Genomic DNA, 17,423 nt, shown 5'->3' on the forward strand with positions numbered 1-17,423 from the left:
CATGTGTGGTATTTGGGTTGGGGCAGGGCAAATGTCATGGGGAGATTCTTGCTCCTCTCAGCAACTGCATGCAAGCTCACAGATTTGCATACTTCCCTTTTCTGAAAACACTGGGTGTTCCAAAAAGTATAATATTTCATTGAGGAATGAACAATGTTTGAACTTGTTCTGTTTAACTTTGGCCATTTGACTATACTGAGAGGGTGAGAATATTAAAATTCTTTAAATTCTTATGACTTGCAAAGCAAAAATATGTAAACCCACCCATACGTTAAGAGCCAGTGTCTTAGCATTGTGGGACTCGGCAGATAATCACCAAAGTCCATGGAGAATGAGGATGTCCTAATTTGTACCTAGTGCATGTGTGTGCATAGATGCAGATTCTAACTCCTGGCAGCTCAAGCTTCCAGCAGGGGTAATCATCAGGGAGGATGGGAGTTCTACTCTAGCAGTATTAGGACGGCCACAGATTTCACCACCCTGGTATACTATTTTTTAAAAGATATATACTGTGCTAATTCCCCTCTTTTCTGTTTCTTAGAACATTAATGGGAGCTTTGAAACTAAACCTGGGCGGTGCTCCAGAAGGACCTGCGGGAACTGGCAAAACTGAAACCACCAAAGATTTAGCAAAAGCACTGGCTAAGCAGGTAACAAAATAATCTTTTTGCTGATATCTATGTTTCCCCCCCCCCTCCATCCCTCCCTCTCTTTCTCTCTAAAAGTAAGTTTGAGGAATCATCTTTGTTTGCTGAAGCTGTGAATCAAAAGTTCATGAATACCTGAAGAAGAAATAGGACAGGTCTTGTATTTATTCCTATTAATTCGTATGCACATCCCACAAGTCTCTGTGGTGAATATATAACACCCCCTCCACACACACACACGTATCCTGGAAAGAATGGGCCATCCTATTTTTTTTCACATGAGATTTTGGCGGCCATTTTGTGTGTCGTGCTCTTGCGCCATGCTCTCGCCACAGAAAAAATGCTTTCTCAGGGCTGCGATCTTGCCTGGGACCCAAAAATGTGCCACAGATTCGTCACCCATAATGTAGAGAACCCCAGTTTACTATTGCACAATCATGTTTTGTTTGTAGTGTGCTTTCCATTTCGTGCAGTGATGGCAAAACCTTCACCTGCTGAATTCCTGCTCATTGCACAATTGTTACAGATGCAGGAGCCACTCCTGGAAGAAAATTAAGTGGTTGGCAATGTTATTATTGTTAAGTAAAAATTTGCAGCAACTTTGAACAATATATTATGTCATTTGTTTTAGTGTGTTGTCTTCAATTGCTCTGACGGTCTCGATTACAAAGCCATGGGGAAATTCTTTAAAGGACTGGCACAGGCTGGAGCTTGGGCCTGCTTTGATGAGTTCAACAGAATTGAGGTAATGACTTCCTCTATTTCCGGTGCTTAGACTATGAGTGATGTCACTTCTGTAACCAAAACAGTACCACCCTCATATGGGGGAGATATAAACAGGCTTGGAGAATCCCAAGGTTTGCTAAAATACTTAAAAAGAGAGAAAGAGAGAGAGAGAGAGAGAGAGAGAGAGAGAGAGAGAGAGAGAGAGAGAGAGAGAGAGAGAGAGAGAAGCCTAAGGGGAAGGGGAAATATCTGAAATTGCCCAGGGAGAACTAAGCCTGTTCAGTAGCCACAGAATGCAGCCTGACTATTATGGGAGATGGAATGGAAAGAAGTGTTGAAGAAGACATGGATGGCTGATTGGAACAATGAAACCCTGGAGATCTATTGCTAGTCAACGCTAAGCCACCAATTATCAGTATGAGGCATTTATCTGTAAAATTTCTGGCTATAGCCGGTTCTCATTTATTTATCACACTATTTCAGCTCAGCCCTAACACAGTGTTTCTCAAACTTGAGTCTCCAGCTGTAGTTGGACTATAACTGCCATCATCCCTGACCACTGGTCCTGCTACCTAGGGGTGATGGGAGTTGTGGGGCGCAAGTTTGATAAACACTGCCCCAACACATTGTTCAGGTCACATTTAGCGGTCCCTTTACATTGGTTTAAAATGCATGTTTTAAATCTGAAGTATTATTTTCTTTATTTTGTTGTTAGGTTGAGGTTCTCTCTGTAGTGGCACAGCAGATCCTCAGTATTCAGCAGGCTATTATTCGAAAGCTGAGAACATTTATCTTTGAAGGCACGGAGATTTCACTTAATCCAACCTGTGCAGTATTCATCACTATGAATCCTGGATATGCTGGACGGGCAGAACTTCCTGATAACTTGAAGGTGAATTTTTATACACTGGGAAAGCGAAACATCCGTGGGTTGCTGGGCAAGACCAGAAGAATATAACCTGGAACAGGCAGTGAGGAAAAAATAGGTAGTCTGGATGAGGAAACAGTATGAGGGAGATGGTAACTGACATAAAAGCACAATTCAAAGGAAAATGTAAGAGTTAGGTTTCAGAACCTGGGATAGCTCCCAGGGATCATAGGTGTTGCTCTGACAAAAGCATGTGAAGGGTATAGAAAGGGGCGGCTCCTTTTGACACATGACTCTACCTGGCCCCACCCCAAATGCCCATGTGCGGAGGCTTTCCTAAGTTCTGGAACTCTATGCAGTCAAAGTTCCAGAAGGGAAGCCTCCACGTGTAGAGATCTGCATGCCTGCCTCTGTTCAAAACTGCCACATTCTGTGCATAAATCCATTTAAACTATATTCCTCCTCTACTGCTAGACAGTTCCTGGCAATCCTAGTTCTTATTCCTTAGCTAATTGTTTCTGAAGTCATAGGCTCACTGAAGCACAACATCCTTGGACAACAACCTTACCTATTGCTTTTTGTTTTGAGAATACATTGTATATTGATTATTTATTTCCCCCCGCTTTCTGTTCCTCAGGCTTTATTCCGTACTGTAGCCATGATGGTTCCAGATTATGCTTTGATTGGTGAAATTTCACTTTATTCAATGGGATTCCTTGACTCCCGAAGGTAAGTTAGTTGGTTTTCAGGTATTATACAGGAAAGTTTCACTTGGGTGTGTGTGGAAGGTATATGAGCAACAGAAGTCCTCTTGGAGTCTTGCCATATCTAAGTCTTTTCTCATAAACACTTTCCTATATTTTATTTCTCAGATTATTATTATTATTATTAATTACATTTGTATACTGCTCTATACCTGTAGATCTCAGGGCAGTTCACAACATAAAATTACAGTATAAAAAGAGGTGGCTCCACCACTCCCAACATGCCCCACTGCTGCCAGGCTGGGAGTTTAGATTGTCCTACCCACCCAGTGCTCTGTTTTTTCCCCAGGGGGTCCTCAAGGGTATGCAGCTCTCAAGGGTACCAGCACCTCTTTTTTTCTTGTTAAAAAGTGTGGCACATACTGCAACAACTTCATGATGAGTACCGACACCTATTTTTCTAGGGGGGGAAAACTACCCACCAATAGCATCCCCTGAGTAAGAGGAAAAACCTGTCATCAGTGGCGTAGCGTGGGTTGTCAGCACCCGGGGCAAGGCAAGTAATTTGCACCCCCTAACCCATGGATTTTAGTAGGGGCAGAGAGCTGCGAGTGCAAGCGCGCCCCCCAGATGTTGCGCCCGGTGCGGCCTGCCCCCCCTGCACCCCCCACACTACGCCACTGCCTGTCATTTGATTTGTCACTTAATCTTTTATAAACTTACTTGGTGATATCTGTTTTCATTATTCACATATTTATACATGATGTAGACATTTTATCCTCTTTTCTCCATTGTGTTTGCTGTCCATAAATTGTAACATGTTGTATAATCTTTCACAGTCTTGCCCAGAAGATTGTTGCTACCTATCGTCTTTGCTCTGAACAGTTATCATCGCAGCATCATTACGACTATGGGATGCGTGCTGTAAAATCGGTCCTGACAGCAGCAGGAAACTTAAAACTGAAGTACCCAGATGAAAATGAAAGTGTCTTGCTGCTCAGGGCTTTACTGGATGTTAACTTAGCTAAATTCTTGGCACAAGATGTCCCTCTGTTTCAGGTAGGTTAATGGATGAAGTCATTTAGATACTGAAAACATGAAATGTTTCTGCATGATGTTGATGACAGTGTTATGATTAACTAAGTAGAAAGATTATTTTCATTTGCTTAGAACAGCTTGAATCATGTTTGTGTACAACCAGAAGTTCCTGCTCTTAAATTGCATATTGTTGTTTTTTCTTCTTTCATTTCACAGGGAATCATATCTGATTTATTTCCTGGAGTGATTCTACCTCGACCAGATTATGATCTCTTCATCCAGGCACTGAATAACAATATCGCAAAAATTAATCTTCAACCAGTTCCATGGTTTATTGGGAAAATTATTCAGGTTTCTTTAGTTTGAATATTTGCACACTGGAAATGTATATGTAGGACAGATCCTTTACCCCTCCCTCAATTGCCGGCCAACTTTGGTGGGTGGAGCCACTAATCTGTCTTTGTTACTGAGCAACCTTAGGCTTTATTGATTTCCCTTTTTTAGTTTCTTGACTTAAGGCTAAACCTTTCATATTTGCACAGTGCCTATGAAACAATGCTGAGCGTGTCTCAAAGTGCTTTGAGGATTATTTTTTTTTGAATATATTCATGTCTTCACACTTCTGTGGATTTCTGATGCCCTTATAAGGCAGAAAACTTCATCTACGCAATGTATTTTTGACAACACTTACTTCATTGGCACAGATTTATGAAATGATGATGGTTCGTCATGGCTATATGATTGTCGGGGAGCCGATGGGAGGAAAAACCTATGCCTACAAAGTGCTTGCTATGGCCCTTGGGGATCTGAGCCAAGGTACATATCAAATTTAATTCTGTCCAATGCCTTCTTAATTTAAAAAAGAACTTTAACTTCATCTTCTCTTTCCCCAGTCTGGTGCCCTCCAGATGTTTTGGACTGCAGCTAGTTATTACCTGCCAATTAGCTATCAGGCTAAATTCATGGTGCTGGTACAAAGCCCCCTTACATCTTGGGACCAAACTACTTAAAATATTACATCACCCATTATGTATCCAATCAATCACTGTGCTCTATAGAAGATGGCCTCCAGCAGACACCATATCATTAGGAGGTCCACTCTATAAGATATAGAATCTGGGTCTTCAGTGTTGTAGTGGCCAAAGTTTGGAACCCCCCACCACGTACAGATGCCACCTATCTATTATCTTTTGACACCTTCCCATTTCAAGAAGCCTTTTTAAATTGAGATACTCATCCCAGTCTGTATCTGTGCTGGATGAGAAGTTATTTTTCTGTGCACAAAATTATTTTTTGTTTTTAAAATATGAAATCTTTTCATATAGGTTTTTATTTCTGATGTTTTAATTGTTAAATTGCTTTGAGACATTTTACAGGAAGCAAGGCCGTATAGCAAGGCTGTATAGCAAGGCTGATCTTGAAAGAGAAAACTTACCTCTTGAGCACTTTTCCCCCCAAATTGCCTATTGTTGGAGAACAGAGGAAGGTTATAGGTACAAGAATGGAAAATTGCTAATGCTGTTGTTTCCACTCTACACAACAGAGAATTTCAATTGTCTGGAAGAAAGATTGAAGGTTGCACTGGCAGAAACATGTCTTATTTGATCCAAACCTTGAGTTGAATAAGCAGTAAAACTACTTACACATTTTATTAAGCCAAAGCCATCTTTTGTTCCCAGTGTTCTGAAAATGTTGGACTAGTTCCCCTTGAAACTCTCAAAAATTGTTTTCTCAGCCTGCCATCTGAACTTAACCCATCTACTTTCTTTTTCTCTTTCTTCCTTGTCTTTGTCACTTCTTCTGTGGCATAGTGTATGCTTAGACTGAGTGTTGTTTTTTCTCCTCTCTGTACTTCAAGGAGGCACTGAAAATGATGTTCACCTATTAAGTGGTACAAACCTGGTTGTTCCTGCCCAGAGTAGTTCCACTGAAGTTAATGAACATAACTGAGATCCATTAATTTCAGGGAGTATACTCTGAGTAGGAGCAGGGCTAGCTCTGCCATCAGTTGAAGTGAAGGATTATGGGAGGATGTAATGAAAGGGCAGCAAATTGTTCATTATTTAACTCGTTATTACTGTATTTTTTAAGCCAGGGAGGAGGAGAGGAGTTTGGGGGATTTTCTGGCCCTGGTGCCAAAATAACTTGGTTTGCCTTGGTTGATAGGGCTGCTGCTCTGCCTCAGCCTGCAAAATGTCTTGGATCTCAGGGTCAATTAAAGCTGGGTAACTGAAGAGGGACACCAAGTCTTTGAATTTAAAAAAAAAACAAAAAACGGGGGGAAATACCGTATTTTTTGCTCTATAAGACTCACTTTTTCCCTCCTAAAAAGTAAGGGGAAATGTGTATGCGTCTTATGGAGCGATTGCAGGCTGCGCAGCTATCCCAGAAGCCAGAACAGCAAGAGGGATTGCTGCTTTCACTGTGCAGCGATCCCTCTTGCTGTTCTGGCTTCTGAGATTCAGATTTTTTTTTTCTTGTTTTCCTCCTCCAAAAACTAGGTGCATCTTGTGGTCTGGTGTGCCTTATAGAGCGAAAAATACGGTAATATACACCAAGAGTGTAACATCTACTTTTGGCCTGAGAAATAGCTTTGGAATAGCAAGGCTTTTTAGGCACCAATTTCTGCTAGTGAGTTTGCCTTCTAACTAGCCAGAGATGAGAACTGGCAAATCTGTCCATTTTAGATTCTCCCAATTTCTCACTTTTCTAATCTTTTGTTTAGTTCTCCACATTTCACCTCAGTTTGCAAATATTTATTGTTAAAAGTCGCCGTGAAAATCAATCACCATTTAGTGTGAATGTCTCTTAATAGACATTTTGCCTGATACACATTTTTGCAGAGCACTTCCCCCTGATCCAGCATATGCATTTTTGTACACACTACTTGGCTGCAGACTGCATTGCAAAATTCAGAGAATTTCAAATGTTTTTCAGAAAGTACAAATTAGGCAGATTCACCTTTAAATGAGAATTGAATTCCTCCCATGTCGCTAACCTAAGATACTTTTTTTGTCTCAGACCCTTCAACAGAAGAATCTGCAGTTGAATATAGAATTATTAATCCAAAAGCTATTACCATGGGACAGTTGTATGGGTGTTTTGACCCTGTGAGCCACGAATGGACAGATGGCGTTCTTGCAACCACCTTCAGAGAACAAGCCAGCTCTACAACAGAGGACAGGAAGTGGATTGTCTTTGATGGTCCTGTTGATGCTGTTTGGATAGAGAACATGAACACTGTGTTAGATGATAACAAGAAAGTAAGTGCCATGGCTGTAATGATAGAGTTTGTAATTTAGAGATTTATTCCCTTAGTATTAAGAAGGTAATTTGAGGACTTGCTCTAAGGTTGCATGATTCAAGCAGTTCCAAAGGCCTAGAGCAGCGGTGGCCAAATTTGGCCCTCCAGCTGCTTTTGGACTACAACTTCCATCATCCCTAGCTAACAAGACCAGTGGTCAGGGATGATGGGAATTGTAGTCCTAAAACAGCTGGAGGGCCAAGTTTGACCACCACTGGCCTAGAGGCTGCTGCACATGTTTAAAGAATAAAGTTGTTGCAAGCTATTCTTCCTTCCTCTAGTTTGTAGATTCAGAATCATTACACTGGAAGAAGTGTAGAATGAGGACTGCACTGGAAGCAATTTTCTAGATGTACCACTAGACACATATGGTAATAAGAAGCTGAGGGAACCACACCCAGTAGTTGATTGCAACTGGTTCATTTATTATTGTAGTTATTTTTAAATAACCTGCATTATTTGCTTTACGATAACCACTAACTCCATATATCTGGAATTAAGCCCCATTGAACTGAGCAGACATGGTTAAGATTGTGCTGTTATCAAAAGCAAAGCATATCTGTAGAAGTGGGGAAGCAGAGAGTCTCTGTCGCTCTTTCTGCCTATATACATAAATATGAAAGCATGTCATCATCCTGTAATTTGCATGACCACAAATATGCTGCTGTGGGGACTGCAGCACGATGTGTGAGCATTCCAGGCAAGCCCTGCTGCTGCCCACCTCACTCTGACGCTCAGTGGGTTTGGCAAGGTTAAGGGATAGGAAAGGGGTTTGGTGAGGGGTAAAGGGAGTGGGGTTGGCCTGGTGTAAAGGAAGCAGGCAGGAGATTGGCAAGCATGTGGGGGTCTGGTAGGTGTAGGCAGCTTTGGCAACTGAAGCAATCAGAGGCAACAATCCCTAGTATAGAATAACACTGTTCTAATGCAAGATAACAATGATTTAAATTCATTCATTGCTCAAAGCAAATTTCAAGGGAAGGTGCTTACATCACAGCGCCTGTCTTAATTATTTTAGATTAGTCAGGGAAATATTTATATAATACTAGATAGTTTGCTATAGGCTTCTAATACACAAATAGCTCTTTGAATCATGGCCTTCTGGGTTTCCAATTAAATATCTAAATTGTGTGCATTAATTTCTACAGGTCTACTCTTAGTAGACCTGGCTACTATTGGCTACTACCCACTGTCTTTTTAATATCTCTGTGTGTTTGTGTGCGTGCGTGCACACACACATGCACATGCATGCAGACATTAAACTATGATTAATATAAAATGGTAAAAGAAGTTTCCAGTGCAGCCATGCTGGAAGAGGAGAGAGGGAATTGCCCTTCTTCTGCTAAATCATGGTTAAACATTACACACAAACCTTTCATTATCTTTTGCTCTCAAGCATGGAAGTATGAGAAGAAGCAAACGAATGATGTTCATCCTCTTACAGAATGTCACTGTTGTTCATGTGCGTGTCTGTAAAATGACTGAAACTCTGTGTGACACATGCCTCAATAGTGCAAGTAGTCCTGTCACAATCCCTACCATACACATGACTGAACCATGGTTACATGATGTTTTCATTCTAGCTGTGCCTAATGAGTGGTGAAATAATTCAGATGAGTGCAAAGATGAGCTTAATGTTTGAACCAGAAGATCTGGAACAAGCATCTCCAGCTACTGTCAGCAGGTAACTTTTGCAAGCAGGGCCAATAGCAGCTTTGTGTGCCTCTCTATATTGTTACAGGATTGGTGCATACATACTGTAATGGTTCTAGGGGTTGCTCATGCGTAAGTTGTCGCCACTCTTGGCTAAGTTACCTGGGTGAACCCTTTCTGTCTGGACAGCCTCTCACCCGTGGCCGTCTCAGTCGCTGGCAGAATCCGTCAGTGGGCGTTTCTTGAACTTCTTCCAGCAAAGAAGTTCTTTGACGCCAAGTCTCCTCCTACTCTCCCTGCGCGGAAGTCTTCTGCGCAGGGAGGATGTGGGCATCGGAGGACCCGTGCTCTCCTCACTGCTCTCCGGCGTGGAGTCCTGGAGCCTCCTCTCCGATTCCCCCATCTGCCCCCCTTCTCCACTGGTGTTACGCTGATTTCCTTCCCCAGCAGATGGGCTGCCTCTCTCCCTACTGGGACCCTCTCCGGCATCCCTCTGGAGCCTTCCCTCCGCCTCTGGCTCCAATGGCAGTTCCCTGACACATACGTACGTACATACATACATACATAATTTTGTCTGTATGCTCTTTGTGGAGTTAATGGCCCTAGGCAATTCTCTTGGACATCTTAGTAACATAGGACGCTGCCTTGTCATGAGTCAGACCATTGGTCCACCTTGCTCAATATTGTCAATGTTGTCACCAATTCTCTGTTCATTTTCTGTATTTAAGGTAGATGCTCTGCGACTGGGATGCAGTCTTTCCCCATTTTTACATGACCTGTTTGTCAGATTCAAGAGTTTGCCATAGAAACAACTAGCTGGTAATGTTTCTAGAAGGAAGCCCCATGTGGCTGGAGGCCAGGGCATCCAAGATGTAGGAGAGCATCAGGCCCAGAGGCCATTCTTGCCTGCTCTCTTCTGGAGGAGCTAGGAAGACACAAAACAGTTGGCTTTCTCTCCATGCTGAGTCCAAAGCTATGGCTTTGAAAGGAAGCCTAAAGGGGAAGAAGCAATATCTGTTGGAGCGCTAATTCTGTGAGGCCTTTCATCGTAATGCCCAGCCTGTTTGTATGTGAAAATTAAGCCTTATATCACAAAGATCCAGTGACCTTCATTCCAAAGAAACCAAAAGTGGAGTCTTTCTTGGCATTCCTGAAATCTCTTACCCCATTCAGAGAGATTGAGCTGTATGGAACAGTGTGAGAGAGAGAGGCAGGAGGGGAGGGAGAGCAGGAGAAAAGTATTGATCAGGGGAAACCACATAGGGAGAGGGGTCAAATACCATGATGCTGGAGAAAGAGATCCATGTTCAGGGAGAGAGAGACCTGACCTTATAGGCTTCCTTCATGACGTTGCAAAAAGGTCCAGAGTTGGTCCCCTTCCAGTGTCAGAGGGCAAAAATAGGTGTCTATTTCTGCCTAGGGATGGTGGTGGGGAGAGGGAATTGATCCAGCTACAGTAAATCTGTTAAGTTTGTTAGGTGCCTAGTGATTACCCACTGTCATCTGAAGGCTGAGTCAACTTTCATAAGTCTTACCCCCTCATTGCAAGCAAATTTGTGCAACAAAACTATTAATTCTTCCAGGTGTGGTATGATCTACATGGAACCTCACCAGTTAGGCTGGAAGCCTCTGAAGGATTCTTATATGAACACATTGCCTCCAAACTTGAACAGCGAACACAGAGAACTGGTTTGTGGGCCTATAATTTAATAATAATAATAATAATAATAATAATAATAATAATAATAATAATAATATGGGGCTTTCATCAGAAGTTTGGGGCCTGGGCCACTTAAGATCTGAAACACTAATGTGAGCACCTTGAATTGGGCTTAGAAATGAACTAGCAACTAGTGCAGCTGGAATTATTTGAAATCTAAACAGGATCTATACATTGGTTTGGCTGCTGGATTTTGGACCGTTTGAAGATTCTGAGCACATTGGAATAATCTAATCTGGAAGTTCGAAACTGACAAGTGTCTCATACAAGAGAACAACTGCAGTGGGCAGGAAGGCAATAAGGAGGGGGAAATGAGCTGTTGCTGTGGCTGCATAGGTTAGGGTTGGAAACTGCTCTGTGCTGTTTGCAGTGGGGGCGGAGTGATAAGTGCTCTCGTTTTGCCTCTTACGTGACAACTGAGCAGAGTTTGTTTTCACCTTGGGAGAAACATGTTGATGGTAGAGCCATTTAATAATGTAACCATTTTGGAACCAATGGTCCTGCCATCTTGGCACTACCACCAAGAAGGGCCTATCTCTTGTAAGCTTGCCCTAAGACATGTATGGTCTCATTTATGTCTCATAGCCAAGGTGGGTCTCCCTAGTAATTGTCACTCTATTAGGATGGCACCAAAAGAAGGGGAAATGCACCCCCCAAGGCATAGATTTGCACAAAATTCCCATATGCTAATTAATATGCATAGGTGCAAATTTACACATAAGTACTATAATTTTTTTAAAGAATGCAATACACCCCACTATGGGGAGGGAGACTGTGTCCAAGTGCCTTTTGTGCATGCTCATTCCGGTGCTACCTGTCGATGGACAAACCTGTTCTCCTTTTAAGGGTTATTTAAACTGAAATCAAACTTGTACTGGACAGCTCTTCAGACAGGGGACTGTCCTTTGTATAATAGGATGCATGACCAACCTGCACTCTATCCAATGTTTATGCAAATATATACCATCAATAACCAACCCAGTGGAGTAGAGCTGTAGCACTAGTTCCCAGGACTGGGCGGGGGGCACAAGGCAGCGTGGAGACCAGGGTGGTGCAGGTGTAGCAGTGCAGTCATTCCAGCACTCCAAACATTCCTCTTGCACTGCACCAGTCTCCCCACCATCTCCCTCTCTCCCTCCTGGTAAATGGCAGAGATACCACTGCGGAGGAGCTGGTGTTGCAGCTGTGCCCCTCCAGGAGAACCACTTCTAGACCCTTCGGAACAGCAGTAATTGAGGGTCCCATGGTCACCCTAGCTTTGTGATGGTAGTCTTACCACCTGTACTGGAAGAGCTGGCCATGTACTAGGCAGCAGTGAGAGAACTGCCTCAGGCAGAAAGTCCTGGAGAGTGAGGAGGAGGAGCAGCAGCAAAGTTTGTGCTTGGTAAGGATGCTGGGAGCTTCATTTTCCCACTTGCCCACCCCCACCTTGCTGTGCCATTTTGCCTGTCATGCACCTCCTAAGTGAGCCTTCTACCCTCAGATGCTGTGGAGAATGCTGCCCCGTTGTAAGACTCAGCTGCCAGTTCAATTGGCTGCTGTACATGTAAGGGGATTGAAGAGGCACCGTTTGTCTTTGCTTTTTGCTTGAGGCAGCAAAATGTATTGGTCCTGCTCTGCATATTGACTGTTAGCAAACTGTTCCTATTGGTACTAATGTCACTTCTGCTGCATTTGAAAGCCATTTACCCTTTTCCAACTTCCAGGTTGACGACTTGTTCATGTGGCTAGTTCAGCCTTGTTTGGAATTTATTCGCCATCATTGCAGGGTCATGGTTCAGACATCACCCATCCATCTCACTCATTCCATGATGACACTGTATACTGCTTTGCTCGGTAAGGATCCTGTGAGCTTCATCTTCCCGCTCTCCCACCCCCACCTTGCTGCGCCATAAGATTGTGGGAACAACTGCGTTAGTTCTCCCAACTAATTTGTGCCCCAGAAAGATCTGGAAATATCACTGAGGAAGCCCATGTTGAGCTGGGTCCAGGTTAAACTGCAGAACACACTGGTATGTGTGTGCAAAGGAATGAACTGAAGAAACTTAAAACTGTAGTAAAGCACATGTGCTGCAGTTCTGGAATTTTTTGTTTCAAAATTATTCTAGTTCAGGAAGAGTGGGATGTAGAAATGCTCAGGCACAAACCAGAATAACAGCTGTACAGTGGTACATATTCTCCTGCAATGATTTTGCAAAGTTTTTTGCAGATAAAATCGCTCAGATTCGGGAAGAAGTAGACTCCACCGTGGGAGCAGGGCCAGGGCGGGAGAGTGCTAGAGTTCTGTCTAGTCAAGTTGAGTGGGATCAATTCCAATCTGTTACCTCCGAGGATGTGGACAGGCTGCTTGGACGAGTGAAACCAACCACCTGTCTCCTGGATCCTTGCCCATCCTGGCTTATAAAAGCTAGCCGGGAAGGACTGGGCGATGGGCTTCGTGGGGTGGTGAATGCTTCCCTCCGTGAGGGAGCCTTCCCAGACCCACTGAAAGAGGCGGTTATTAAACCGCTTCTTAAAAAACCATCTTTAGATGCGGCCACAATGGCCAACTATCGCCCAGTCTCAAATCTTCCATTCTTGGGCAAGGTGATAGAGCGAGCGGTTGCTGAACAACTCCAGGCACGCCTGGAAGAAGCGGACCATTTGGGTCCCTTCCAGGCAGGATTCAGGCCTCATCATGGGACTGAAACTGCCTTGGTCGCACTGGTTGATGATCTCCGGCGGGCTAGGGACAAAGGTGAGAGCTGTTTCCTAGTTCTGCTGGATCTCTCAGCGGCGTTTGATACCATCGACCATAACATCCTTCTGGACCGTCTTGAGGGGCTGGGAGCTGGGGGCACTGTCCTACAGTGGTTCCGCTCCTTCCTCCTGGGACGTGTTCAGAAAGTGGTGGTGGGGGATGAGTGTTCAGACCCCTGGGCTCTCACTTGTGGGGTGCCTCAGGGTTCTGTCCTCTCCCCCATGCTTTTCAACATCTACATGCAGCCACTGGGAGAGATCATCAGGAGGTTTGGGCTGGGTGTTCATCAGTATGCAGATGATACCCAGCTCTACCTCTCTTTTAAATCAGAACCAGTGAGGGCAGTGAAGGTCCTGTGTGAGTGTCTGGAGGCGGTTGGAGGATGGATGGCGGCTAACAGATTGAGGTTGAATCCTGACAAGACAGAAGTACTGTTTCTTGGGGACAGGAGGCGGGCAGGTGTGGAGGATTCCCTGGTCCTGAATGGGGTAACTGTGCCCCTGAAGGACCAGGTGCGCAGCCTGGGAGTCATTTTGGACTCATAGCTGTCCATGGAGGCACAGATTAAATCTGTGTCCAGGGCAGCTGTTTACCAGCTCCATCTGGTACGTAGGCTGAGACCCTATCTGCCTGCGGACTGTCTCGCCAGAGTGGTGCATGCTCTGGTTATCTCCCGCTTGGACTACTGCAATGCACTCTACGTGGGGCTACCTTTGAAGGTGACTCGGAAACTACAACTAATCCAGAATGCGGCAGCTAGACTGGTGACTGGGAGCGGCCGCCGAGACCATATAACACTGGTCTTGAAAGACCTACATTGGCTCCCAGTATGTTTCCGAGCACAATTCAAAGTGTTGGTGCTGACCTTTAAAGCCCTAAACGGCCTCGGTCCAGTATACCTGAAGGAGCGTCTCCACCCCCATCATTCTGCCCGGACGCTGAGGTCCAGCACCGAGGGTCTTCTGGCGGTTCCCTCATTGCGAGAAGCAAAGCTACAGGGAACCAGGCAGAGGGCCTTCTCGGTAGTGGCGCCCACCCTGTGGAATGCCCTTCCAGCAGATGTCAAACTACCTGACATTCAGAAGACATCTTAAGGCAGCCCTGTTCAGGGAAGTTTTTAACGTGTGATTTTACTGTATTTTTGGTTTTTATGGAAGCCGCCCAGAGTGGCTGGGGAGGCCCAGCCAGATGGGCGGGGTATAAATAATAAATTATTATTATTACCTCAGGTTAAGTACTTAATCCGTTCCGGAGGTCTGTTCTTAACCTGAAACTCTTCTTAACCTGAAGCACCATTTTAGCTAATGGGGCCTCCTGCTGCTGCCACGCCACCGGAGCACGATTTCTGTTCTCATCCCGAAGCAAAGTTCTTAACCCGAAATAATATTTCTGGGTTAGCGGAGTCTGTAACCTGAAGTGTATGTAACCTGAAGCATATGTAACCTGAGGTACCATTGTACATAGCTTTGGCACTTTCTTAATGGGAAGCAATGCACAAATCTAACAAACCTATACAATGAAAAGCTGTAGTAGGTGAAGTCATCTGGCCTCCCTAGGCTAAGCATTTCTCTTGGCCTGTCACCTCTTTTCATATGAAACACATCTTGCATTGAAATCCATAAGGGTATCTTCGTATATAGTACAACCTACGTTTATTTCAATTCCAAATTCTCAATATAGTGCATCTAACAAAATGATTTGTAAAGTCCACATTCACTTTGACCTTGTCATACCACAGATATCCATGCCATCCAAACCTTAAATCATGACTTTCTAGTCTAAAATTCTCCTATTTCTTAGGATCACCCACTCCTTCATTCACACTAAGCAACAGGCTGCAAAGTACAATTTCAAATCAGGCAGTTCCAATCTCTTGCAGTTCTTTCATTTTAACTTGCGGTTTTTTACATTGCCATAAAACTTCGATAAATCTTTTTTGCCATTCTTTAAACAGTAAATCAGTTGCAATAGGTATTGTTTGAAATAAAAACATCATTCTAGGTAAAACATAAATTTTTATTACTGAAATTTTGGCCAGCAATGACAATTTGTCTGCAAACAGATTGGCCTCGTTTGCAGGTTTTGGCTTCCCCATAGCAATAGCCACAACTTTGGCAGAGAAAGGCATTGCGTGGAGAGCCAGTGTGGTGTAGTGGTTAAGAGCGGTAGTCTCGTAATCTGGGGAACCGGGTTCACGTCTCCGCTCCTCCACATGCAGCTGCTGGGTGACCTTGGGCTAGTCACACTTCTCTGAAGTCTCTCAGCCTCACTCACCTCACAGAGTGTTTGTTGTGGGGGAGGAAGGGAAAGGAGAATGTTAGCCGCTTTGAGACTCCTGAAGGGGGGTGAAAGGCGGGATATCAAATCCAAACTCCTCCTCCTCCTCTTCTTCTTCTTCTTCTTCGTCTAACATTGGGGGGGGGCAGTGGTGCATCAACCCCACCACAGAACAGTGCAGTAAGAGGGCACCCCTTAGAGGGGTCTAGTTGGAAGTCTCTGTCCCAAAGCCAAGGTGTATGGCAGATGGGCCACAGAGCTTTCTTCAGTGGCTTGGGAGAGTCGTCCGTGTAGACGTGTGTCTTGGGGAGGACACATTAACCCTAGGATCGACTCTATCATGTGCCAGCCGTCCACCAGCCCTCCAGTGCCTTAGCCAAATCCAACCTACACCTGGAATCAATAAAGTTGTGGCCTAATTTTAAATCCCAGAACATTGTCCTGTCCAGTTTGTTCACCTAACAAGTTCTCCTTTCTCGCTGTTGACTCACATAATCTGAAAGGCCCTCTGTGCACCAGATCTGCTCAATATAAACTTAATATAGGATTGTGGTGTAAGCTGACACCCCTTGCTTGAATCAGTATCTGAGCAAACAAACAGCAGAGGAGTGGGAGCTGAAAGTGTTGGCAGCAGGGGTGCCAACTTGAATAAAATATGGGGAGGGGGCAGGAAAGCCCTGCCCTGCATAATAGAACACATGACGTGGTACACGCACACCATTTGAAGTTGTTGACTATGCCTTCTAAGAACAATCTTCATCTGCTCTTTTTTAAAAATAGATGAGATAAGGAATTCCGGCGAAGACGATTCCGAGACCATGTCCAGCCAGCAGATCACCCTGTGGCTGCAGGGACTTTTCCTGTTTGCCTTGGTGTGGACCATCGGGGGCACTATCAACGCTGAGGGAAGGAAAAAATTTGACCATTATTACCGGGAAGTTTTGATGGGAATGGACGACAACCACCCACGTCCCAAAAGTGTAAAGCTGACGAAGAACAACATTTTTCCAGATAGAGGTCTGTTTAAACACATACACTTATGCAAATTTAAATAATTGGCTTTGTTTATGCATCATGAAGCATCATATCTCTAGAATGGGCAATTCAATGGGCATTGAATTGTTTTTAATAAGTCCCAGAGATTAAGAAAGGAGCTGATCATCCTGAACACCATGGATGGGGAATCCCCAGCTCCCATAAACCCCAAGTAGAATGACCTGGGGTTATTTATGCTGTTATTTAATTTATACCCCACCCTTCAACCTGAAGAATCCCAGAGTTGTATGCAACAATTCATAAAATTGTGCATGTTGATACAAAGGTCATAAATCAATAATGATAATAATAATAATAATAATAATAATAATGATAATAATGATAAGAGTTCGTATTCAACAATATCTGAAAGGTCATAGGAACTCTCTGATAGCCTTAGAGTAACTGAAAGAGAACTCAAATTGACAGAGCCTTCCATCCCTGCCTCTGAGTGCAGTTTTTCCACCTAGGAATTTGTTTTCAGTATCAGAACCCAATTCACAGAAAATCCATTCCTGGTCTTCCCTAAAGCTTTCTTTACTTTTTCTTTACTTTTGCAGTGTAATTTGAAAGTGGTGTGTTGAATGGGGAGTTGCTGCTATTGGTACACAACTGGAGGACAGAAATTATTGGTGGGCTACTGCTGTAGCTGCCCTTCTGTACCAAAATCATGATTTGGCAGTTGGGTTGTTTCTGTTTGGTTAGAAGGTATAT

At 43.9% G+C, this 17,423-nt stretch overlaps 1 protein-coding gene across 7 annotated transcripts in view; it reads left to right on the top strand.

Moving 5' to 3' along the window:
• The window catches only part of DNAH3 (dynein axonemal heavy chain 3), a 105,472-nt gene that overhangs the window by 47,532 nt on the left and 40,517 nt on the right, over positions 1-17,423 (top strand). For all 7 annotated transcript variants that reach the window (XM_081888867.1, XM_081888861.1, XM_081888865.1 and 4 more), the window contains exons 30-41: positions 542-650; positions 1,279-1,392; positions 2,089-2,265; positions 2,879-2,970; positions 3,785-4,004; positions 4,200-4,334; positions 4,688-4,799; positions 7,005-7,246; positions 8,868-8,968; positions 10,521-10,626; positions 12,364-12,493; positions 16,455-16,691. In XM_081888867.1, the coding sequence (XP_081744993.1) occupies positions 542-650; positions 1,279-1,392; positions 2,089-2,265; positions 2,879-2,970; positions 3,785-4,004; positions 4,200-4,334; positions 4,688-4,799; positions 7,005-7,246; positions 8,868-8,968; positions 10,521-10,626; positions 12,364-12,493; positions 16,455-16,691 (1,775 nt within the window). The remainder of the gene's footprint in view (positions 1-541; positions 651-1,278; positions 1,393-2,088; positions 2,266-2,878; positions 2,971-3,784; positions 4,005-4,199; positions 4,335-4,687; positions 4,800-7,004; positions 7,247-8,867; positions 8,969-10,520; positions 10,627-12,363; positions 12,494-16,454; positions 16,692-17,423) is intronic.

Source organism: Podarcis melisellensis (assembly GCF_964234715.1).
Source record: "Podarcis melisellensis genome assembly, chromosome: 14".
Taxonomy (NCBI): Eukaryota; Metazoa; Chordata; class Lepidosauria; order Squamata; family Lacertidae; genus Podarcis; species Podarcis melisellensis.